Source organism: Podarcis bocagei, assembly GCF_964188305.1.
Source record: "Podarcis bocagei genome assembly, chromosome: 7".
Taxonomy (NCBI): Eukaryota; Metazoa; Chordata; class Lepidosauria; order Squamata; family Lacertidae; genus Podarcis; species Podarcis bocagei.
The window spans coordinates 59,457,452-59,483,450 of record NC_138132.1 but is presented as its reverse complement, the minus strand read 5'-3'; the positions used below and the strand labels follow the sequence as shown (position 1 = coordinate 59,483,450).

The 25,999-nt window shown below is 44.0% G+C and overlaps 1 protein-coding gene across 2 annotated transcripts; it reads left to right on the top strand.

The window, feature by feature from the left end:
* The first annotated feature begins 1,506 nt into the window (after positions 1-1,506).
* Positions 1,507-19,399, top strand: HEATR3 (HEAT repeat containing 3). Of its 2 annotated transcripts, none has more exons than XM_081201172.1 (15): positions 1,507-1,677; positions 4,622-4,794; positions 6,059-6,146; positions 6,722-6,834; positions 7,379-7,488; positions 8,453-8,593; positions 9,216-9,496; positions 10,812-10,902; positions 11,090-11,241; positions 12,384-12,466; positions 13,589-13,725; positions 14,923-15,011; positions 15,337-15,480; positions 15,586-15,762; positions 18,528-19,399. In XM_081201172.1, the coding sequence occupies exons 2-15, from the start codon at positions 4,643-4,645 to the stop codon at positions 18,639-18,641; spliced, it is 1,872 nt and encodes a 623-aa protein (XP_081057298.1). In that variant the 5' UTR covers positions 1,507-1,677; positions 4,622-4,642; the 3' UTR covers positions 18,642-19,399. The 2 variants fall into 2 exon arrangements, with proteins under 2 accessions (XP_081057298.1, XP_081057297.1); XM_081201171.1 differs by lacking the exon at positions 1,507-1,677 and adding an exon at positions 3,069-3,300.
* The last annotated feature ends 6,600 nt before the right edge of the window (positions 19,400-25,999 follow it).

Below are 25,999 nucleotides of genomic sequence, written 5' to 3'. Positions count from 1 at the left end.
TCTGGGGCAACTTAAGAGATGGATCACTTAATTGGATGAGACCTTTATCTAAATATAGTCATATGAGTTTCCTCATTAATGGTATTCAGTAATATCTTGGGCTTATTAGAACAAGTATTTGGTTCTAAATTCTGACCCATTGACATAACATGTAAGAGAAAGTCTTCCATTAACCATAGTTTCCTGTGGCTTCTGAAACATGAAACGCTGTCTAAGGGGTTCAGAACAAGCCACTGTGGTTTGAAGTTGGTTTAATGTCTTGTCTCGTTCTGAAGCCATTACTAACCAGTTTCCCAGTTTGGTGTAAGTGGTAAGCTATAAATGTTAAGGGAAGACTTTCTGGTTTGTTTGCCATGCATGCAACCCCTTCATACAAGATAACAATCACCTAAATTGGTAGTTATTAGATCCTTTAATACTGAAGCAACTAAAGGAGGACTTAATGCTTAGTATTACAGTACTGAAAATCTTTTTAATATCTAAATTACAGATCATGTGAAGATGTAAGTAAGTCCTTTGAACATTGCATAAATCTCAATTTTTGTTTTTCTAGATTATGATAGGTTCTGTTTTCATTTGGTTTTAAGTCTATACAGCAATGTTATGCATTTGGGTTCATGTTGCCACCAGCTTGATTCCAAAAAATCTGCACTCTGGCTTTCCTAAGTTGCAGAAACTTTCAAGCTGCAGAAATCCAAACTATGGCCTCCACAAACCTCCCCCCCCCCCAAATTGCTTAGGATAGTCAGTATGAGTCTAAGGGATCCCCCTGGTTTAATTACTCAGTTTGACCACAGTAGTTCAGAGATCGGTAACTTCAATATTTGATTACTGCAATGTACTCTCTGTGGGGCTTCCCTTGTACTTGATCTGGAAATGGTACTTAATGTAGAATGCTGCAACACAATTGCTGATGGGTGAGACCCTATCAATCATTTAGTATATCAGCACCTACTCTTTGGAACTCCCTGCCTGTTGACATCAGACAGAAGTCTTCGCTGTACTCTTTGGCACCTGCTTAAAACATTTTTGTTTATGCAAGCCTATCCAGAAATGTAGAATGCTAACATGCATTTAATCTTTTCATGCTTACTGTTGATTTTTGAACGTTTTTAAATAGCTGTTTTTAATAGTCTTTTGTTGATAATTTTACTGTTTTGATTTTATCTTTCACAAACCTCATAGAGGTTTTATTACAGTCAAACACCACATAAGTATTGTGAAATAATAAATAAAATAAACTTCTGAAATCTTGGGAGGGGAATGTAACATTTGATGTACTAGTACCAAATTATTAGCTTTACAAAGTGTTTATTCTTGTTTGAATTTTACGGCTGTTATAATATAATGATCTTCATCAGAATCGGGCCCATGCGACCCCAGGGGCTAGTCTGGACATGTCTAACTTTCTGTAAGCATGTAAATGAACATTCCCCTTCCCCTTCTGGATAACTGAAACCGCCAGTCTTCCCCAGCCTTTGCTGCAGTCTTACATTTTGAACCGAGACAATGGAAGAGGAAACTTCACAGCAGGGAATATGTGGGAAAGATTCTCATCAAGACAAATATACTGGAGAACTTGGGGTATCATTTCTCCTCCTTCTGCGCAACGAAGGAATTTCCTGACAATTCCATCGATTTTTCCAAGACTGACACTGGCGGATCACCTAATATGTGGTATAAGAGACTTTTCATTTTCTAATTATTTTCTGCAGGGAGCAGCTTGCATTTATTATTTAAGTGTTCGCTTTGCTGTACTGCATAAATAGAAACTAATGCTTCAGTCCTGGGCTCGATTTCCTAGGAGTAAGTCCCAGTGAACTTGCTTCTGAGGAAATGTGCATAGCACTATGCTGCAAGATATGCTTGAGGGGAACACGTGTTGTTTCACAGGCTTCTAAAACCTTAATAACGTGAATGTTTTTATTCAGTTTTAAGCCTATGCAGCAGTGTTCTGCATTTGGGTTCATGTTGCCACCAGCTTGGTTCTGAAAAACTTTGCATTCTGGCTTTCCTAAGTTGCAAAAACTTTCAAACTACAGAAAGCTAACCATGGCTGCTGTCCACAAACCTCTCTTTTTTTCTTTCCATTGCTTAGGACAGTCAGTATAAGTCTTAAGTTTTTAATGTGTGACATTTTAATGTATTTTTAATCTTTGTTGGAAGCCGCCCAGAGTGGCTGGGGAGGCCCAGCCAGATGGACGGGGTACAAATAATAAATTATTATTATTATATTATTATAAGAAGGCAGTGGTTTTCAACCAGTGCTGGGGCACCCCGCGGTGCCTTGAATGATGGTCAAGGGTGCTGTTTGGCAACACTGGCCTCTGTCCCTCTTTCCTTCCCTCACATCTCTGAAGCCCTCTCACATCTTCCTCGCAAAGGCTTGCACAGCAGCTCCCCAGGCGAATGGTGCCTCTAGGGCTGACCAAAGGGTGCTTCCCAGGCCCATGTGGGGCAGTGGGAGGAGGCACCTCTCTGGGGCAGGGTGGGCCCTGGGGTGCCTTCCAACTTTGCCATTCTAGGATCCTGTGATTAAGGCGCCAGGTGAAAACGCTTCTCTTCAACCAGGCATTGAGCTCAGGGTTATTGCTTTGGTTTTGGTTATGTATTTTGTGTTCTCGTTTTTATGTTGTGAACAGCCCTGCAATCTTCAGGCGAAGGACAGTATACAAACTTAACTACTTAAATAAATAAATAAATAAATAAATAGTATAAATAGTAAATAAATAAGTAGTAGTAGTAGTAGTAGTAGTAATAGTAACAATAAATAATAATAATGGCACCTTGAACTGTGACATAATATTTCAACACCCCTGAAATGATTACGTAGAAGCGGCTGGTGCTATCTATTTGCAAGCCTGTACAGTACTTACTTGGGAGCAAGCCCCTCTCAACTCCAACCAGCGTGCTGCGGAGTTAAGCACGCAGCTGGATGAGCTGGGGGGAAAGGCTTTCCCCAGCTTATTCTAGCTAAGATGCTTCTCCCTCCGTCTCCCAGCCGCTTCAGGCTGCAGCCCGGCCCCCAGTGCAAGCGCATCCGGGGCGGACGTTTTCCCGGGGAAGCAGCAGCAGCGGCGCCTGCGCCGGAGCCGCACACGTGGGGGTGAAGGCCAGGCCAACACGCCCCGGTTCCTCTCCTCGCTTTCCTTGCCGTGGAAGCGTCCAGGGTTTGCAAAGATCATGGGCAAAAGCAAGACCAAGCGGTTCCGCCACGAGCCGTTTTCTCCAGCGGGGACCCTGAGCGTGCAAGACGGGGAGGCCGGAGCAGGATCCCCGGCCGCGGAGTTGCTGGAAAAAGTAAGAGCGGGGCGGGGAGGGAGGAGGGAGAAACCGGATTCCGCCTCCTTCCCTCTCCGAGCCCGAGAGCGAAAGCAAACCGCCTGCATGCATAATCGCCCGCCAAGGGGTTTCAACTCGGGTTGCCAACTTACCAGGAAGGACCCGACCTGGTCTGCTCCTGCGCGCGCTCCAAGGGAGCCTGAATGGAGGTTGCCAACTGACCTGGCCTGCTCCTCCCCCCCCCCCCCGAGAAATCAGCGAGTGAAGCTTTTGATAAAGGGCGTGAGGCTGAAATGTGATCGCTTGCTCGTGCCCTATAAGAGAGCAAGCTCTTGATAAAGGCAGATACAGTACAGGGTTCAACTACGAACCACGAGGAACAAGACAGATCAGTCTCCCACCTACCTTTTCTTAGGGTGCTTGTTGCTGCTGCAAAGAATAAGTGCTTTATTCTGTTGCCTATGGTCTGGTAACCTCTAGGTTATGTTATTGTTGTTGTTTAGTTGTGTCTGACTCTTTGTGACCCCATGGACCAGAGCAGGCCAGGCACTCCTGTCTTCCACTGCCTCCCGCAGTTTGGTCAAATTCATGTTAGGCTGTCCAACCATCTCGTCCTCTTTCGTCCCCTTCTCCTTGTGCCCTCAATCTTTCCCAGCACCAGGGTCTTTTTCAGGGAGGCTTTTCTTCTCATGAGGTTATATTACTGCAAAGCATTATAGGCAGAGCGGCCTCTAAAGATGGTTTGGCTGGTGTAGAATTCAACAGCCAGGTTGCTCACCAGAGCAAGATGGTTTAAGCATATAACACCAATCCTGGCCCGACTGCACAGACTGTTAATAAGCTTCCAGACCCGATTCAAATTGCTGATTTTGACCTATGAAGCCTTAAACGCCTCAGGGCTGCAATTCGTCAAAGTCCACCTCTTCTCATGAACTGACCCAGACCCTGCGATCCTCATCTGAGGCCCTTCTTCATGTGCCTCCTCCATGATAGGTCTGGAGGGCAGCAACATGAGAACGGGTCTTTTCTGCTGTGGCTCCCCATTTGTGGAACGCTCTCCCCAGGGAGGCTCGCCTGGTGCCTTCCTTCCATATCCTTAGGAACCAGGCAAAAACAGTCCTCTTCTCCCAGGCCTTTGGATAATCAAATAATTCATGGCTTTTTAAACACTCTGTGTGTGGGGTTATTGTTTTTGTTTGTCACTATGGTGTGTATTTTTGAGCTTTTAAACTGCCCTGGGATCCTTGAATGAAGGGCAGTATAGAAAATAAATAAATAAAATCTGTCGGCGTCTCCCACCCTGTGGTGTTCTAACCTCCCTCTGTGTGCCTCTTTCTAGCTTCAACACCCCAGCGCTGACATGCGAGAATTTGCCTGTGCCAGCATCTCCAAACTATTGCAGCAGAAACAAACAATCCCAGCTTTTCTGCAGAGGGATGTTGTCCGGTGTTTGGGTCCCATGCTGCTTGATCAGAGTTTGGCAGTTCGAGAGACAGCGGCAGGAGCTCTTCGGTGAGTTACAAATGGTGGCAAGCTGGAAGAACAGACCACGAAGAAAGCAGTGTTTGAAGCATGCTCAGGAGGGCATGTGGGTGGTGGGCTCTGAGAACTCATGAGCATCTTGTGTGCTGTTTCCCCCCCACACACACACACACACTTAAATGCATAAGACCATGTCTTGTTCAGTCACACCATAGAGCCATCCAGATGCTACACAAGGCAACCAAATCAGGGAATGGAGATAATGAGCCTTTCCCTGCTGTTGTCCTCAGCACATGGTATTTTGAGATATACTATCCCTGAACAACGAGGCTCCATTTAGTGATGGCTGTTAGCGGTTGATGAATCTGTATAATCCTTTTTTTAAAAAAGCCATCTAAGTGGCGATACATTTCATAGGCGAATTACACCAAGTGTAAAGAGTACACCCCTTAGGAACATAGAAAATTGCCTTCTACTGAATCAGACCATTGGTCCATCTAGCTCAGTATTGCTTGCACTGATTGGTCTGGTTATACCAATATGTCCCCCGGACAGAAACCATTGTAGCCTGTGGTAGATAGAGTACTAGATCACAGCAGTTGTTGCTTTGAGGCGAATAGTCTCCATGCCCAGTGGCAAGCATATAAGCCCATCCTTCCCCCATCTTGCTTCCCTTTTATATTCAATCTTGTTCCTTATCTTCCCCTGTTTATCATCATTCTGTTTCAAATATACAGGCTACGAGCTCTATAACTAAAAGAGTAGCATTCATGGATAAAGGGGAGGTGCAAGCAATGTAGGAGGAACCCCTAGGTTTTTGTAGAAGAGCAAAATAAACTTTTTTGGGGGAGAACCTCAGAAAAAAACTTCCCAAAATGACCCAGTGAGACTGAGTGCAGTGTGGCCAGAACGTCGACAATATGGGGGGCAGGGATGTAATGGAGGGGCAGGTACCCTGAAAAAAACATTAGACACTGCAGTATTTTGTTGCAGATCCCACTTGCCTGATAGCGAGAACCAGATTTTCTGTTACTTTGCAGAGGCCCAAGAGACTAACAGCAGCAGCATAGTTTGCCAAAGTTTAATTATTAGAATACTATTTTATTTCCAAATGTTTTGTACCACCCAAGTGACAATGTATGCATCTGTTGTTCAAAACTTTTGGTTCTTGTTTTAGTTGAAATTTCTCTGATTGTGTATTGTTGTTGCTACAGATGATGATAATAATAAACCTTAATCCGTTATAACTTATTTTAACAAGAATCTGAACCCAAAGTTTTTTGCTATGTTACAGAAATCTCAGTGCTTGTGGGGGATTCGACGTCTGCGATGACATGGTCACTAAAGATATCATGACTCCTCTTGTAGCTCTGTTGAAAGAGGTATGTAGCCAGGATGATGGTGAAAGAACTGAGCAGTGAGCCAGGAAGCTGCCATTTCAAATCCTACCTCCGCCATCAACTCACTAGGCAGCCTTAGGCTGCTTTCATACGGCACTGACCAAGGAGCGCCCCCATCTAGTCCAGCATCTGGTTTAGCACAGTGTGTGAGCGGGCAACTCAATTCGGGGGCGGCTCGGGGGCCGGTCTAATGACCTCTGCGGGCCGCTTCCAGCTCGTGGGCCTTAGGTTGCTGACCCCTGGTTTAAAACAACTTAAAATCACAAAAATTGGGTGGGTTCTAAAATTATATACACCATGTGCTATGATACTCCTTTAAACAGTCAAGGCTTTCCCCAAAGGATTCTGGGAGCTGGAGTTTGTTACGGGTGCTGAGAGTTGTTAGGAAGCCCCTATTCCCCTCCCAGAGCTATACTTTCCAGGGTGTCCAGGATTGGCTGTTAAACTACCTCAGGAATGTGGTACTATAGTGCTTTTAAATATGTGGTGTGAACAGGGCTCTAATGCCTTCGTGCCACTAGGTGTTTGCTCTGATTTGTTCTGCTTTTGTTCTGCAGTGTCGAGCCGGACTTGAGGAGAGCAACGGCTCTCTGAAGGAAATCAAAGATACACACAAGAACTGTATGGAAGATATTGCCAACGAGGCTGTGAACCTCCTCTGGAATGTCTGGTGAGCGCCATCTTGAAATACTTGGTGTCGGAGCTGGGTCCAATTCTGACGGCCCCACTGGCCATGGTGGCTGCTGCTCACTGAGATTGGAATGGTGGAAAGCAAGGAGACCCACAGTAGGCAGAGCCAGAACCAGTGAGAGGCAGAGGCAGCTAATTCTGGTTTTGTATCTATCCTTGTCCCCTGCTGAGTACTACAAAGGCACAACGCCAAGACCAAGGAGAAACTGACAGGCATGGCCACCCCCTGCACTCTTTGTAAATAAGAAGGCAGGTGGAAGGTTGGTTGGTGGGGGGCAGACAGCGCATGGTGGTTGAGCTATGGAACTCCCTCAGGAAGCAGTGATGGCCACCTATCTACATGGCTTTAAAAGAGGTCATGAGGTGAAGAGGGAGTGTATACACTGGTATTTCCTTGCAATGCTAAAATGTGGTTTAGCCTTACATTGCTTCCTTTGTTCCAGGACCAAAGAAACATACATATTTTTTAAAATTAATTTTTCAATGTGCTTGCCATGCTAAATATCCTTTTGTGTCTTTGTTAGCGAATGTAACAGTACAGCAGTCTCAATATTCAACAAACAAGGTTGCTTGGATGTTGTGCTCCAGTATCTGAAGAGATTTCGCAAAAATGTGGACTTGGCTATTGCAGTGGGTGAGTAAAGGGACATGTTTATGGGAGGTTTTCAGCTGCAGAGAGCCTCTGTCAGGTGTCTCTTGCAGATATGAAACACTCTCAGGTCCACTGGTTCTGGGGTTTCTGGGCAAACACATCCTCCAGAGCCTCTCAGCAAGCTAGTACAGTGGTACCTTGGGTTACAAACTCCTCAGGTTGCAAACACTCCGGGTTACAGACTCCGCTAACCCAGAAGTAGTACTTCGGGTTAAGAACTTTACCTCAGGATGAGAACAGAAATTGCATGGCAGCAGCAGCAGGAGGCCCCATTAGCTAAAGTAGTACTTCAGGTTAAGAATGGTTTCAGGTTAAGAATGGACCTCCGGAGCGAATTAAGTTCGTAACCAGAGGTACCACTGTATTGAATCTCTGGAAGCAGCTTCCAGTGCCACAGGTAGAGCTGTGGTTGGCAGAAACCTGTTGCAGCTGAAGAAACTTACACTGTTTTATTTATTCTTTAGCAGCATTTGTATACTGCTTAATTGTTACATGAAATATAAAATGCAAATATTAAAATTACTGGTGGAACTCGAAAGGTAAAAACAAGTTAGGCTAATTCCCCCCCCCCAATATAAATAAAATCAACAGCTTAAAAATATACATTATGAAATAATATGGTATATTAAAATACATGTAAATCTTGCCTAAATAGACAAACAAACAAAATATTTTAGGATGCTCTAGAGACAGTGCAGAGAAAGCAGCTGCCTTATGTCATTGGGCAGGAAGTTCCAGAGTGTAGCTGCTGCCTCACTGAAGGATCAATTTCTTTACAGAATTCTTTGCAGAAAGAATGCTGTATGGCACTTGTAAAAGTGACAGTTCCACAGATTGAATTGGTTGAGTGGGCATATATGGGTAAGATTATCTTGATGCATGTGTTTTAATGAGTGACATCTTGGAATTGCAGTCTCAGTTTAAATGCTTTCCTCTATCTCCACAGCATCCTGTTTACAGGCTGTGACAGAAGATAATCCAGACCTGCTGTCATCCTTTGATTCTTCTGCACACCAAGTTCTGGAAATGATCTTATTATCATCAGAGAAAGGCATGGAGGACATTCTTTTACGGACTCTGGTGGCAGGTAGGTTTCAACTGGGTAATGAGTACTGTGTTGTAGCAGTAGTGTAATGGGAAATTCAGAAGTGCAGGGCCCCTTCATAATAGTCACATCTACTCTCCCTTCTCCTGAATGCCATTAAAGAGGAGGACTGCCTGATTTCACTGGGGGTTCCATAGCTGGGGTCCCACCACAAAGAAGGCCCTGTCTTGGAGCCATTCCTACCAATGTGATCACAAGCAGGGCCTTTCATCCCAGATTTCAGGTCATAAGGTACGGGTGGAGGCACTTTCAAGGACTTGGGTTCCAGTTCACCTAAGGGCAAATACAATATTTGTACCTCATCTTTATCTTTCCTGATCTGCATATTCAGCAGAATGATGCGATAGCAGCTGTTCTTGTACTTGATTCCCTTCTGGCAGGTGGGGAAATTGCAAGTGTTTTGGATGTTCTCCAATGTGGGAACTCCCTGCATCAAGAAAATTAGAATGTCAGGGGGATAGCGAGCCTAGAACTCTTCTCCTGGGTGATTTTCTATATGCAAGGAGTTGTTTTTCATGGAGGAGCACTTGCACTTTATTTGCTCCACAGATACTATAACCAGGGTTTATGGCCTTTATCTATGTTAATCTCTTTCTTGTTTAAGGTGTCACTTGGAATATAAGGAACACCCTGCCATCTGGTAGCCAGGCGAGCACCATGAATGCCATCCTGAAGATTTTCTCAGAGTGCTTAGCCATTGATGCTGGTGAGATGATTATTCAGATGAAGGAAGCAGAAGTGGAAAGGTTGAAAAGCTCAGCTGAACCAGAGGCTGAGGGAAATCTGGGCGATGGGGACATCTCAATACTTAATAATGATGAGGAGATGGAGGAAACTCCTAAGGGAGCCACCAAACAAGAAAGTGACATTTCAGATCTACTTCCGGTAAGTGTGACTGATCTTAGCCCTAGATGTTGCAAGCCAGACTTTCTCTGCTGGAAAAAAACACATACAAAACCAGTACTGTTTACATGATTTGGGTGCTGGGGGTGGGGGTGTTTCACTTTTCTAAAGGAACTGAGTGTAGGGTGAAGGATGGTAATAATTTTTTTTAAAGCATCATCATCCTTGGCCAATTTGGTGATTTTATTAAGTGCTTTTTTGGGTAATATTACATGCTTTGTGGGTAATATTTCTGAATGATGATGGTGATCGGTAGTACAGTTTGCTGCTGAATGTGGGATTTGTATTGTGTTTCTTATATTGATTCTTTTTTTGGGGGGGTAGAATTTGTAAACTGCTTAAGGATTTCTATTGAAATATGAAGGAGCACATAAAATAAATAAGTAAATCAGCCATACTGCCTGGGGCTGATGGGAGTTGTAATCCAACTGCATCTGGTAGGCCCCATGTTGGCTATGCTTGGAGGTAGGTAACCCAGTGCCAGATAGGGCCACTGTCTCTGTGACATATGAGTTGGTGGCACTGTGTTGCACTGGCATCGCTCCTTCCTATGGGTCCAGGTTCTAAGATTAGGGCCACATTCACACCATACATTTAAAGTGCCATGATACCACTTTAAACAGTCATGGCTTCCTCCAAATAATTATGGGAGATGTAGTTTGGTACGAGTGTTGAGAATTGTTGGGTGGCCTCTACTCCCCTTCAAGAGCTGCAATTCGCGGAGTTGTTTAACAGTCAGTCCCTCTTCACAGGGAACTCTGGGAATTGTCGAACTGGGGTGGAAATGGGACGGGTCCCATTAAACTACAGCTCCCAGAATTCATTGAAGGGAAGCCATGACTGTTTAAAGTGGTATCATGACACTTTAAATGTGTGGTGTGGCCTCGCATTGAGGGAATTATGTGTCTACCCCATGGCAGTCGTACTGTGGAGTCCTGCAGGGCATTATTCTATCCTGAATGCTGAATGCTGTTATTTATATGCACATACACATGCTGTTATTTATATACACATACACAAAGCCGCTGGAAGCAACCATCTGGCGATTTGAGGCTCTTATTTCTCGGTTACCTCTGAATCAGGCTGTTTTATTTGTTTTTATGATATTTTTATTGGTTTTAGGTGGCATTTTTGTGCTAATGGATATTGTTTTTATACTGTACACAGCGTACACCATGTAGAGATTTATTATTTTTTTTACAGAAAGTTGTTTAGAAATGCCTTTGAATAAATAAAACAAATGGACAAATAGCATGACCTGGTATATCAAATATTTATTGTGTTTTTTGCTTTGTAGGGCAGTAAGCAGGAGGTGAAGCAGGTGGCCGCTTTACTCTTAGCTCAGCAGACAGCCCTGGAAATCATTGTTAACATGTGCTGCAATGAAGGTATTTCTGTTGCCCCCTTGCTCAGGTGGTCTCTGGGCTTCTGTTTCCTTCCTCTTGTAAAAAAACAACAACAAAAACCCTCTCTTTCTGGCCCTGTCTGCACTATACATTTAAAGCAGTATCATGCCACTTTGAACAAATGATCCTGTTGAGATTTTTTTTTAATGCCAGAACTGCATGTTTTCAGACCCCTCTGATGACGAATGGGAAGAGTTATCCAGTAGCGATGAAAGCGATGCCTTTATGGACAACTACAACGAAGGTGGGAAGCTTCTGTCGCCCCTGTGCCTTTCGGCTGAGCTGCACACAGCACTCCGGAACCACCTTGTTCCCAAGAAGGTAGAGTCCTCCTCTTCCCTCCCCACCCCACCTGTGTGCCAGGGTCCAGATGATCACGTGACCAGTTAAGTTCTGTGGAATTGCATTTCTGGAAAAGTGCTTTTGTGAAACTGGGATGTGGAGTTGTGGTTCACTTTTCATAGAAAGAAGTCTACCTATGTATCTTTTGGTAAAGTAGGTATTAGGAAGACAAAATCCCTTTTGGGGTGGGACCTCCCGCCTCCAGAAAAAGAAAACCCAGTGGTGGCTGCAAAATATTGGCTGGCTGTTGGAGGGGAAATGCAAGGAAGTATCCTTCATTGGAGGCAAGGAAGTATCCTAGATTGGAGGTTTTCTGCTGTTCCAGAGAGTAATGCCCAGACCAAAGAATTTGAATTACAAGGAAGGAGATTCTGACTAAACATGAGGAAGAACTTTCTGGTGGTAAAACTCACCTTCATTCGTGTACTTTAAGGTTTTTAAGCAGAGGTTGGCTGGTCATCTGTCAGGCATTCTTTAGTTTTGGACTAGATGGCAGTTGGGGGTTCCTTCCAACTACAGTTATATGATTGTAGTCCATCATCTTGTTCGCACAGTGGCCAACCAGATACCTGTGGGAAACCTACAAACAGGATATGAGCACAAGATCACTCTCTCCTCTGGTGGTTTCCAGCAACTGGTGTTCAGAAGCATTACTGCTTCCATCTGTAGAGGCAGAGCATAGCCTTTTCCCCCATGAATTTGCCTTTTAGAGCTATCAAAATTGGTAGCCATTACTGCTTCCTGCAGGTCTTCCATTGTTTAACTATGTGCTGTGCAAAAAAGAACTTTCTTTACCCTGTCCTGAATATTCCTTCCTGAAGTCAAGGGTGCTAACATAACCGTTGTGAAGATTATCAAGGCTTTGTGCAGTAAAGCCCTGAAATTCCGCATCAAAGCAAGAAATGCTCAATTCCACAACCTGTATGAATTACAAATTATGCAAAGCAAGAAAAATGCATATTTTGCATAATTTATCCTGCCATTAAAACTGTTGCCCTTGCACTTCTTTGCAGCCATAAGGATTAGAAACATCTTTTGTTTTTTAAGGAAACTGGTTTTCTTAGGAATTTGAATTTTGTACTTAGTGGTGGTGAAGCATAACAGCTTTTTTCTTTTCCTAGATACTTGAAAAAACTGGGTTTCCCAACAGTGTTGCTATTGATGTCTGCATGTGCAGTCCAGCTTGGAAGCCACTTATTAAAAAGTAGGAGTTAATTCACTTTTGTTATGTTTCCAGTCATATTATTAGGAAAGCAATGTGTCTCCTCATTTGTGGGGTTTCCAATGTGATCCAGGCTCACTTCTATTGAAAAAAAGAACTGGGACTAGACGGGCTTTATTCTTTTCTATTAAGACAAGAGCACTTTTGTTATTTAAGAACTGTCACTTGAACATCTGAGCACTTGCCTATTTCATGGTCGTCACTTTTTTATATATACAAGCAGTCTATTTCAGTGACCTGTATTGCTGCACTTCAGTTAATTTTTCCTTCCCCCCGCCCCACAACCCTTTGAAAACACTTGAGGTGGGTTTTTTTTTGGGGGGGGGGGAGATTCTTGAAATTTAGAAAAAGCATTTATGTATAACTTAATTATTCACTTTTCTATGTAGGGTACATAAAAACAATCCACAAAAATGGGACAATGAAAATTTATCATAAAACCAAGCACTACTTTAGCATGCCTGCTGGAACAAGCAATTCTTAGTTATGTTTGGCAAGAAAGGTGCCTGTATAATCTCAATTGGGATGGAGTTCCACAGGCTTGGTTCCACTGCACAGAATGCAGGACATTGGCAATATATAAGGGGCTGCTCTTTTGCTCATTTCTTATTTGCACTGTCTCACCCTTTCCTACTTTGAACGCATCCCTTTAAGCATGCCCACATTTCAGTGGAGGCCGGGGTTGGGCACCCTTCCTCCCATCTGTTCTGAATAGAGGAGGGGTTTCCAGAGCCCCCTGTGATTGAGTACAGCATTGTCCCTGAAGGGACAGACATCTCTCTCTCTTTTTCTTCTATTTTAGATGTGGCAACCATTATGCCATACCTCAATGGCAGCCATTTTGTGTTAGGACATGGCTACCCTCAGCAGCCATTTTGTCGTTTCCCATACCTCCACAGGAACCATTTTGTGGCTAACACCCACAAAATTCCACTGGCTCAAAAAGGCTGGCAATCCATGATGGAGCACATAGCCATATGACCCCTAGGAAAATGGGGGTTGGAAGATCCATTCTTTTGATTGGGGGTTGTACTGTTGGTGTTCCTCTTCTCTGCTTTATGGCTCTTGATTAGGGGCTGTGCTAAATGTTCCATTTTCTTACAGGTTGAACATGGTCCAGTATAGAGCGCTGACCTGTCTCCACAGCATTTTGTTGGTGTCTGATGTGGAATGTCTTGGGGGTGCTTCAGTGCTTCAGTCGCTCTCCCAGCACCTGTCCCAGTTAATATTTTCTCAGCCAGGTGTGTTTCATGTGCTACGGTCATGGCTACCTCAGCAAATCTCTGCCCTTTCCCTTCATATTTCTCTCCATTTGCTTCTCCTTCCCCCACCCCACATCCCTCTGCTGTTCACAGTTGCTACCAGCATCCCACTTTTATTGTATTTCCTTACATCGTGCTGGTTTACACATGGGCAGTATGGGGTTTTATTTATTTATTGACAGCAGGGTTTCTCAAACTGTGGTTTGTGAAGCTTCATTCTAGCAGTCCATGATATATCTGTGAAGAACACTTAAAACTGGAATTCAAATGGCCGTACAATAAAATGAATATGAGAAGTGAAAGAAGCAAGAAAAGTAAAATTAAGAATCATAGACACACACCCTAAAAACAGCATAACACAGCAGGCAAACAATTCTGGAGGAAAACTGAGAGCAAGAACATACTGGATGGCAGCCAGATCAGAGTCCTGTTGAAGTCTGGACACTATCAAGGAGGAAGCCACACAGATGTCCTGGGGCAGGGAATTACGCAGCCTGGGGACAACAGAACAGAAGAAGACCCCTACAGGAGAAGTCCAAAGGCCCAACTCTTGTTTCCCACAGTGGCAAGGCCATGAGCAGGACATGGGGCAGTGGATCTCTCTTACTGACATTCTCCATCAACACCCATATTTGAGGTGTTCTAAGCCTCCTGTGCCTGGCGTTCTCTGGCCCATGGGGTCACAAAAAGTCAGACACAACTAAACGACTAAACAACAACAACAAAGCCTCCTTATTTAAACTTGTTGAGCGTAAACTTAAAAAACTAGCCGGCTGCCTTAGAGCACCACAAACACAACTGAAAGTCTTTTATCAATGAGTCATGTAGAAAATCAGTTTACAGATGGAAGGCAGGCCCCCATAGCCAATGTTGGTTAGGCATAGTTTTCTTGAAGACCTTGGCAAATGGTCGTCCTTTGAATATTTAAGTAGAACTGGTGGGTAATTTGGGGACAAGATTGCGATGAGGTGGGGGTGGCAAAAGTGTGTAGACAAATGCTGAACCTCTGTAATGTGGGGCGCTACTCAAAATAATTAAATAGTGTTGAGAATCACCAACATTTCCCCAGATACCATATGTGTTTATCTCAGTGAAATTTGCCTCCATGTAAGCGTGTGAAACTTCTTGGGTTTCAAGCCCTGAACAACTTCATTGGGATTTTTTCCTTTTGTGCAGAATTTTCAAAGGAAATGGAGTTCCTGGAAGCTGTAACCAGCGCCTTGCGAGCCCTTTTGCAAACGCTGGCGTCTAATAATATATCTCAGGTGAGACTGCTTTTTTTCCAGGGGTGGAGGTGCCAGAAGGGGGATGAACTGAGAAAACTGGGTGAAGGAGAAGTATGGAAAGGCTGTTCTCCTAACATGCAGCCAGTGACTCCAAACATGTACAGAGTGCTTTTTTTGTCTGTATCGTTGCTTCTGTTCAACCTGTTTGTAAGTAGCTTGAGCTGCTAGCCCTCCACTTTTATATGTTTGATCCCTTAAACACTTGAATTAAAAAATGTTCTTTGGCATTTGCTTTTAAACAACTTGGAGGCTGAGTGTTTTATCTCTTCCCCTCACCAGTCCCAATTTTTATTCTTTTAAACAGAGCATGTCTCCTGAGCAGCTGATGACTTTATGTGAAGCCGGTATTCAGAACACCAATGTTAGCGTCCGAGTAAATGTGGTTAGCATTCTAGGAATTGCTGGCAGTGTGCTGGCCAAGGTGGAAGACACAGCAGAAACACTAAAGGTAAAACTTCTGTATGGAAATACCTATCTCTCATTTCTGGCAATGACATTACTGCTTGTAAGATCTGTAGTGATTTTTGGGGTACCTGTTTCTGTGTCATTTCAGATGATTGGGAAATTCCTCCTTGACGTTGCAATGAAGGATCCTTCCCTTGTGGTGGTGGGGGAAGCTCTGGATGCCCTCTTTGATGTGTTCGCTGACGGTAAAGAAGCCGAAAAGGCAGGAGAGCAAATAAAGTTGTTACCTGTACTTAAGGAATTCCAGCCAGTTTTCAAATCGCGGGTAAGCCTATTTTATTCACTGTGAGAGGGAAGTACTTGAAACACTAATATGGTCTGTGACTTCACTAATGCCACCAGTTGGGAAAACTTGTCTTTATGGCAGTTGCATCCAAGATTCATATTGAATACCTAAAAAAAAAAAAAAATCCTTGTTGAGGGGGAAAAAAGGAGACAGCAAGTTTCTAGTCCTCATTGGTTCAATAATATCTCTCCAAAGATGGAGGCAAGTCAATGTTGTGAAGGGGATAGAAGTGTTAGAATGCTAGTGGTGAGAAAGGAAGGTGTTTGGTTCCCCCCTTCTCTTTTTGTTGAGCCCCGTCTGTCGTCATAGACCTGACCCAGCTCCTTGTCGGCATCTCATGAGAGCCGTTCTTTGGGTCTGTCCTTCTTCAGTGTCATGTTGCTCTAAGACAAACTTGCCTAGCTTTGCTCAGATAATCAGTGTGTGCTTCTGTCACAGCTGAACAGAGATTATTAAAGATGATCAGGTGGTTTTTATTAGGTCAGGCCAGTGCTAGCTGTTTGGAATCTTGGAGAATTTGGCTTTTTGTGGGGATTATATTTTAGGTTTTGAGGGGTTAATGCAAAGGCATCGGCTGAGAAATAATTGCAGTGCTGTACCTGCCAGCCCCAGAGAACATGTTGCTCTGGAACACAAGGAAGGAGCTTGTCTGCCAGCCTGGGAGACAGATGCTGCTTAGTCATTTCCTAGTCTGCCGAGTCAAAGTGTACTAGTGTGGGTTCTCCAAGGAGGAGAAAGGACTAAGGGGTTGAGTGTGCACCTATGTGTTCACCACTGAGGCGGGGGGACTTACTTCTGAATACTAGTTGCTGGGAGCAACAGGAGGGGAAAGTATCCTTGTGCTCTGGTCCTGCTGGCAAGTTATCCTTAGGCATCTGGGTGGCCATTGTGAGATCAGAACTCTGGACCAGATGAGCCATTGGCCTGATCCAGCAGGCTCTTCTTATGTTCTTAAGGTCAAGTAAAGGCTTGTGCATGTGTGAATGAGCTAGCACACATCAGCCAGCACTTCCAGACCTTTCCTATCAATCGACACCGGCGTAATCAGTGGTGGGAGTTCACACAATCAGTTCGCATCTAAACCATCTATTCAAAGCAGCAACATACCAATTCAAACCATCAGCCCCCACAAAAGATTCCTGGAAATTGTAGCTTGTTTAAGGGTATGGAGAGTTGCTAGGAGACCCTGAACAAACTACAGTTCCCAGGGTTCTTTGAGGGAAACCATGACTGTTTAAAGTGGTATAAGAGTGGCTTTTGAATGGATGGTGTGGTTGAGGCCTTGGTTGCAAGTTATCTATGACAAAAGTAGCAAGCAAGCCCTAGGATCAGCACATGGCAGCTGTTGAGGCCTCAGCATCCCTGTAGACACAACTCTGGTGCCTGTCCTGAGCCCTTCTTGAAACAAACAAACAAAAAAAAAAACCCCACCCACAATTGGCTACTGTAATCAGCAGTGACCAGCTTGGTTTAAAAGCTGTCGTTTTAATTTCCCATAATGCCTACACTAGGGCATTATGGAAAAATTTTAAAAGGTGACTTTCAGCTGCCCTGTGCTGTCTGCTGCTGATGACATCAGATGATTCCACTAAGACTCACCTACACAGAAGAGCTCCATTGATTAGGAGGGGACCCAACAGAGGGCCTTCTACTATGGGCCTCCTCAAACCTGGAGCTCGTCCTGATATTTGAGCATTGTACACGTGTGAGTCTGCCGCTTGGGTTGTAGCCCCCTAAGAGGTACTGAGATTTGACCAACTTCAACTAATGAAAGTAAATCATGTGTGTGAACTTCAGTAGGTCTGCGTTGAGTAGGACTAGCATTGGATACCACCTAAAGTGTTGAATTATCAGAGGGAGGGAGTGCTCATCAGGATTATGATTATTATTTATTCCATGGTTTTATAGCCCACCTTGATCACTGAGATCATCTGCAGGACACTGTTGGACATTCCATGTGAGGCTAATTTGACCATAACAAGAAACCAAGCCTTTAGTGCAGATCTTGCTAAATTGTGTGTCGTGACACATTAGTGTGTTGGCTGCAGTGTGTTGGCACGTCACACAAATGCTCCCTGCGCTCCTCCCGGGGCTGGAAAAGGGTTGATTTAACCTCTGGTTTGCTAGTAAAACTGAATTACTGTCTTGTGAAATGATACACGTCTAAAAAGTGTATCACCAACGTGGAAAGTTTGGAAAGCTCTGCTTCAGTGTCATCAGCCCAGTCCTGTGGAACCCTTTGTCACTAGAGATTCAGCAGGCGCCTTCTCTTCCGACTTCTAAATGCCTGCTGGAAACGTTTCTGTTCTGTCGGATTTATACAGGCAATTGAGAATACATCTTTCCATAATAGCTGCTTTCTGATTTTTAACTTTTTGCTGCATGGTTCTATGTATAATTGTTGTAAACTGCTCTGATTTTTTTTTAATGAATAGCTGAATAGAAATATTTTTAATAAATAACTATATCCCTGATGGTGAAGCACTGCCCATTTTAAGCTTGTGACCCATAAACTACTATGATATCTGAGTGGAGATAATTTAGTTATTCTTCCAACTTGTTACTTTGGGCAAGAGACATCAATGCCCTGGTTTTGAAAGGACTGCATACAGCATCTCCTTTTGCAGAGGAGGACTGTGGGTTTTTGTTTGTTTGCTTGTTTGTTTTTGGATGGTTTAGGATTCCTCTCTTGTAGAATTTCAACATAATACATCTGTCTCCCCCCCCCCCCTTTTGAATTGCAGATGCGGAAAGAAGGGAAAGGACAGTACAGCTCAGATCAATTATGTGTGCTTGACAATGTGAAACTGAACTTAAGAAGATTCATTGCCTATCAAGAGAAATTGGAGAGAAAATAATAATTTTTGAATAGGAAAAAAAGACTGTAAATCTATATTTTTATTATTGTTTGTTAAGTACTTTAGCTTGGGATTTTTCTATGGCACCTTGCAGTGATTGGTGGCAGGAGGAGAGTTAAGAAATTGTGGAGTCACGGAGCTGTTAAAACTGGATTCAGCATCTGTAAGTGCCGTACCATTTGATTTTGATTCAGTGTTGACAGTAGCCAGAACGTGCCCTTAAATAATGGAAAAAAGTATATGTCACCCATCAGTTTCTCAAGAACCAGTATCAGATTTTAGGAGTAAGCTCTGCTGAAGGCCTAATGTAATAGTCCTAGTCTTCCAGCCATCATTAGAAGATTGGGAAGATGTTGCGTTCCTTCCACTCTCCCTATTTCATCTGCACATGGCGTTCCTCCCTGCCCCACTTTTCAGACATAATTGGAGGGTAGTGTTGGGCCATGGTTAGCTCAAACCAGAGTTTACACACCAACTTCTAACCATGGCTGCCAGCTCTGATTTGATATAATCATGGTTAATGTTAACACTGGTGCAGACATTAAAAGGGAAGTGAGGGAGCATGCAAGCCTGTGGAGTACTCATACTCTCTTAACCGAGGTTAAAAAATCTAGACTATTACTATTGGCTTGAAATCTCTGGATTTTATTTTCATTGTGTGGAAATATACATGCCTTCCATGTACAAAAGCATTGTTCTGCAAAGGAAATGTGAATTTAATTTATGCTGGAAGACTATTAAAAAGGTATGCTTTTATAGACTGCTCTGAGGGTATAATTCCCTGAAAAACCAATATTTGCTTTTAAGTTGATCTACTTTAATACACTTAATATTCTTGTGGATTAGACCCAAGTGGCTTTATCCTAGGGGTGGCTTTGTGCCAACTACATATTAGCTAACTGCACTGTAAAAACATACCAAGATTCTTTCAACCTGAAATATACTCTTTGCCATATGTATCAGGCTCAGACTAGCAGGTGGGGGAGCCCTCCCTAAGTACCAGTTTTGATCCTATAGGTGCCAGCTGTACGCAAGGTTGGAAAAATATTTCCAGCATCTCCTTTTCTAGGCAGCGCCTTGCTTGGGATTTTTCCAGCCTGGGCTATATAAATGATAGATTGCTATCGACTGCTACTGTTGAGCAGCTACAACAGGTGTGACTGTTGTCACTCTGCAAAGTCACCCACACCTGTCACCTTGAAATGTGTTTGCTGAACTGTTGGGAAAATATAGATAGCGCAAAACCAGCTCGGGATTTTCTTCGAGTCGATTAAGTGGATTGAAAGCAGGCATTAACAGAAAGCAGCAGGCTAGGCATGTTGAGCAATAGAGTCGTGCGGCACCTTTTGTTACCATAAATATGTGTATGTAGAATGTCGGCTTTCGTAAGCAAGTGACTACTTCCAGCAGCATCAGATGAAAAAGGGTATTTCCTTCAGAAGCTCATACAACAATATATTAGTTGGAGTATAATTCTGGCCTCCGTTTGTGGACGGGAGGGCATGGAAGCTTCAGGAAAGAGAATATGCTGTGCTGGCATTCTTCCTGCCTTACCCAGCTCACAGGGTGTCCAGCTTTAAAGCTGCCTCTTCTACCAAGGCATCAACTAGCACAGGTCTCATTCTGTGACGCAGTTCTGCTGGCTCCTGACAGGTGTGCAGCATGCATGTGTGAACACCCGAAGAGCCCCGCTGGGTCAGACCAAAAGCCCATCTGCTCCAGAATCCTGTTCCTACAATGTCCAACCAGGTTCCATGGGGATGTCTACAAGCAGGATGCCACATGTGGTCAGGTGAATTGAGGTTTTGGGCGGCCGTGCCCTGGTGTATCAGTCACCTGGATCCTCTGCACTGCACCTTCCATACAGCAAAGGATTGTACACATAGGTCTTCTAAGGTGTCAACTTGCAGAAGGCTTCCTGAGCAACACAGCTGAAGAATCCTCAACATACCCCTCCACCCCCACAACTTAAAGACAAATACTTCTTTTACCATTTGTAGCATAGACTGTTGTCATATCACCTTGAAACTGTTATATACCATATTTTTCCATCTATAAGATGCCCCCATGTATAAGACGACCCCTATTTTTGGGGACTCCATTTAAGAAAATGGGGGGAGATGGCCCCCGTGTATAAGACACCCCCAAATTTTGGACATTATTTTTTAGGGGGAGGACCTAGTCTTATACATGGAAAAATACGGTATACTAGGGTAATATACAGAAGCCAAGAAAATACACTATATTTTGTTTCTTAATATCCCCCCTGCCCAAAAATCTATGAGGGTTTTTCTTTTTAAAAAATTGTGTATTGTTGGATAGAGAAAAAAGGCTATTTGATCAGTGTCTCCCCACCTTGCATAGAATAGGCAATCTGGTGATGTTTCAAATGGGTGGGTAAATGAGCCACATCATAGTGGCTCACACAGAGTTTAGTGTTTTTGCACTAAACTTGGATGCATATAAATAAATATTTTTAAAGTATTTGCAGTTCTACTAAAATATATATTGTGGAGATTACAAGTTGGAAAGTTGGAAAGGTTCTGTTTAGTAAACCAAGTTTTAACTTAATAGTATTTTATTTGAAAAGTGATTCAGAACCGTTAAGTATTTGTCTTTAAGTTGTGGGGGTGGAGGGGTATGGCATGAATTGCAATCACACAAAATACGTAAAATATTGGAAATGCTGAAGCCCTGTAATAATGGGGAATTTCTGATTTGTGTTTCTATCCCTGGCTGACAATAATCACACGACTCCAGATCTAGGAAATAAACTGTACCTCTAAAGACATGATAAACTGACCACCTTAGCTCCACTTTCATAGGGAGATTTTCTCTCCACAAACACATTGCTAGTTCTGCATGAGGGTGGCAGGAATCAGAGAGAAAATTCTTGGCGGTGATTGTTAAGTGTTTGCTTTCTCTGCTTTCCTTCTCTTAAACCTTTTGGGTTTTCCAAGGTGTGGTGAGAAAGGAGTAGAAGTTGCAAGCGGTGTCTGTTGACAATATCAGACAAAGCTGTAGGTAGCGTGAAGGTGCCACCTGGAACTTGTTGCTCTGAAAATCTCAGCATCAACTTTTCTGGGATAAGAGAATCTCATGCTGAGGATTTACAGAGGCCATGCCTCTGTCTCTTCATATTGTTCTGGCTGATAGCACTTTCATGTTGCTAAATACAAACCACAATATAAACAGTACCTGCTGCTGGCTAATTTCCCGCATTGTTTTGGTGGGAGGTGCAACACATTTAGAAATCAAGCTTCCACTTGGTACATTTTTACACACCATCTGCTCAAAGCAATTTTAATCATGCATTCAGAGATGGAAAATCTCTGTGAGCCTTTGGTAAGCGAAACAATTAAAACCTTTTTTTATATACAATCAGAATGAGGAAACTCGAATGAAAACAAAGCAATCTCCCTTACCCAGTTAATTGAGACCTGTGTTTATTGCTTCACTACCTTTTGCCCGTTTGCCCTCCGACAAAGAAATGACCAGTCCATAATTTTAATGGTAGGTTTATTGTAGCTGTGAGAGACAGAATAACAACAAATTGCTTCAAAGCAATTTGATGTTATTGTTGGGGCAGGTTCCCTGGGAATCTCCATAGGACTGTACTTCAGCTTCCTTTTTATTCAGTGAAGCATGTATGTATGAGAGAGAGAGAGAGAGAGAGAGAGAGAGAGAGCGAGAGAGAGAAAATGTTATAGTATCCAAATTGTAATAACTCTCACCTCAGATTCTTATTTTGATCAGACCAGATGATATGCCTTGCTGAGTGAAGGGTTTGGCTGCTCAGTTTGGGCAAGACGAAAAAGGTCAGTGCTTCTAATGGAATATATTTGTCTTTTGCTACTGAGCAACACTAATGCCTTGGGGTGTGGGATTCACCTTACAATTGTCATGCAAAGTCTTTGGCAATAAGTGTTTCCCCGCCCCTCATCTGTAAAACAAATTCCCAAGATTTGGGTGTTCGACAATTTTTTATGGGTGCAGTTTTCTTCGTAGCTATCTACAATTTCTGCAAATGCCAGATTAGATTGCTTCCAGGCACGCCACTGTAGGTGGTATGGTCTAGCTCAGGCTTACTCAACCTTGGCCCTCCATATGTTTTAAGACTACAGTTCCCATCATCCCTGACCACTGGTTCTGCTAGCTAGGGATCATAGGAGTTGTAGGCCAAAAACTTCTGGAGGGCTGAGGTTGAGGAAGCCTGGTCTAGCTCAGTGAAGGGGAGCATGGTCTTCTATATGTTGTTGAACTAAAGTTCCCATCATCCCTGACCATTGGCCATGCTGGCTGGAGTTGATGGGAGTTCGAGTCTAGCAACATCTAGAGGGCCATAGGTTCCCCATCCCTGTCAAGTGCAGAATGCATTTGAGTGATAGAGGGACACAAGCTACAAGTAAATAACGTAACATTTTTTGTTACTCCTTCAGATCTTTTCAACTTGACAAACTACTTCTTCGTTTATGTGGCTTCATAGTGGTTAAGATTCTGTGAATTATTTTTGCTAATGGTTTTGATGAACTTTTGTTTGTGGAGGAAGTGGCAGCAAGGTGTTCTCCAGAAAGGACACTCACATATTTAGCATTTAGTATGCTTTTTAAGGCCTGAAATTCCTGACCTGCAGAAACTAGTTCATGCCCTGAATACTATGTTGAACATCATCATCATCATCATCATCATCATCATTATTAATTTTTGATTGAATTTATACCACCCTGTACCTGGAGGTCTCAAACAAATGTGTTTTGAAACACATTAGCAACTATAGAAGTTTGCACTTGAACAAGGACAATCCCTTTAGCCAGCAGACAGTTTATCTGGTTACATCTACCAGTTTGCTAATACATCTACCAACACTGTCTTCACTTACTTGCATGCTGTATTGCTGACCTCAACCCTTTGGCTTCCCCCTCCCAGAGTGGTAGGGGATGTTTTATCCCATGTTGATGGCCTTTCAGCTGATTCCCTGGTGGCCCGCTGGAATGTGGAGTTAACCAGGGCTATTGACTGTTTGGCTCCAAAGCGCCTTCTCCGATTGCATGGAGCCCGGACAGCCCCGTGGTTTTCCACAGATCTGAGGGCAATGAAACAATCGTTGAGACGGCTAGAGCGCCGGTGGCGGATAACCCATTCTGAATCTGACCGGACACGGGTTAGAGCTCAATGTCGAGCCTACCAAGTGGCGATAGTGACGGCGAAGAAGACTTTCTTCACCACCTCTATTGCATCTGCGGAAAACAGCAGCAGGAGACTCTTTCAGGTGGTTCGCAATTTAGCGGAACCACCTGCTCCATCAGGGCCCAGTAGGGGCCACATGATCTCCTGCAATGACTTTGCAAAGTTTTTTGCAGATAAAGTCGCTCAGATTCGAGAAGAGGTAGACTCCACCGTGGGAGCAGGGCCGGGGCAGGAGAGTGCTAGAGTCCTGTCTAGTCAAGTTGTGTGGGATCAATTCCAATCTGTTACCATCGAGGGAAACCAACCACTTGTCTCCTTGATCCTTGCCCATCCTGGCTTATAAAAGCTAGCCGGGAAGGACTGGGCGATGGGCTTCGTGGGGTGGTGAATGCTTCCCTCCGTGAGGGAGCCTTCCCAGACTCGCTGAAAGAGGCGGTTATTAAACCGCTTCTTAAAAAACCATCTTTAGATGCGGCCACAATAGCCAACTATTGCCCAGTCTCAAATCTTCCATTCTTGGGCAAGGTGATTGAGCGAGTGGTTGCTGAACAACTCCAGGCACGCCTGGAAGAAGCGAACCATTTGGATCCTATTTGGATTCAGGCCTCATCATGGGATTGAAACTGCCTTGGTCGCACTGGTTGATGATCTCCGGCGGGCTAGGGACAAAGGTGAGAGCTGTTTCCTAGTTCTGCTGGATCTCTCAGCGGCGTTTGATACCATCAACAATAACATCCTTCTGGACCGTCTTGAGGGGCTGGGTGCTGGGGGCACTGTTATACAGTGGTTCCGCTCCTTCCTCCTGGGCCGTGTTCAGAAAGTGGTGGGGGGGGATGAGTGTTCAGACCCCTGGGCCCTCACTTGTGGGGTGCCTCAGGGTTCTGTCCTCTCCCCCGTGCTTTTCAACATCTACATGAAGCCGCTGGGAGAGATCATCAGGGGATTTGGGCTGGGTGTTCATCAGTATGCGGATGATACCCAGCTCTACTTCTCTTTCAAATCAGAACCAGTGAAGGCAATGAAGGTCCTGTGTGAGTGCCTGGAGGCGGTTGGAGGTTGGATGGCGGCTAACAGATTGAGGTTGAATCCTGACAAGACAGAAGTACTGTTTTTGGGGGACAGGAGGAGGGCAGGTGTGGAGGATTACCTGGTCCTGAATGGGGTAACTGTGCCCCTGAAGGACCAGGTGCGCAGCCTGGGAGTCATTTTGGACTCACAGCTGTCCATGGAGGCACAGGTCAAATCTGTGTCCAGGGCAGCTGTTTACCAGCTCCATCTGGTACGCAGGCTGAGACCCTATCTGCCTGCGGACTGCCTCGCCAGAGTGGTGCATGCTCTGGTTATCTCCCGCTTGGATTATTGCAATGCGCTCTACGTGGGGCTACCTTTGAAGGTGACCCGGAAACTACAACTAACCCAGAACGCGGCAGCTAAACTGGTGACTGAGAGCAGCCGCAGAGACCACATAACACCGGTCTTGAAAGACCTACATTGGCTCCCAGTACGTTTCCGGGCACAATTCAAAGTGTTGGTGTTGACCTTTAAAGCCCTAAACGGCCTTGGTCCAGTATATCTGAAGGAGCGTCTCCATCCCCATCATTCTACCCGGACACTGAGGTCCAGCACCGAGGGCCTTCTGCCGGTTCCCTCACTGCGAGAAGCCAAGTTACAGGGAACCAGGCAGAGGGCCTTCTCGATAGTGGCGCCTTCCCTGTGGAACACCCTCCCACCAGATGTCAAAGAGAACAACAACTATCAGGCTTTTAGAAGACATCTGAAGGCAGCCCTGTTTCGGGAAGCTTTTAATGTTTGATGTATTATAGTATTTTAATATTCTTTTGGAAGCCGCCCAGAGTGGCTGGGGAAGCCCAGCCAGATGGGCGGGGTATAAATAATAAATTATTATTATTATTATTATTATTATTATTATTATTATTATTATTATTATTATTATTAAATAAGTGTGTGTGTGTTTATATAACACACATTTCTCATATTGACATAGTGGTTCAAAAAAGGGACCCGCAGAAGTCCATTTTTTGAACTTGACCTTGTGATAGTGGAAAAGGGGGGCCCATTTATCATTTAAAAGATATAAGGGCCTTAGAAGTAATCCAGAAATTTGGTCAAGTGGCAGGTTTTAAACTGAACAAACTGAAAACTAAGGTTTT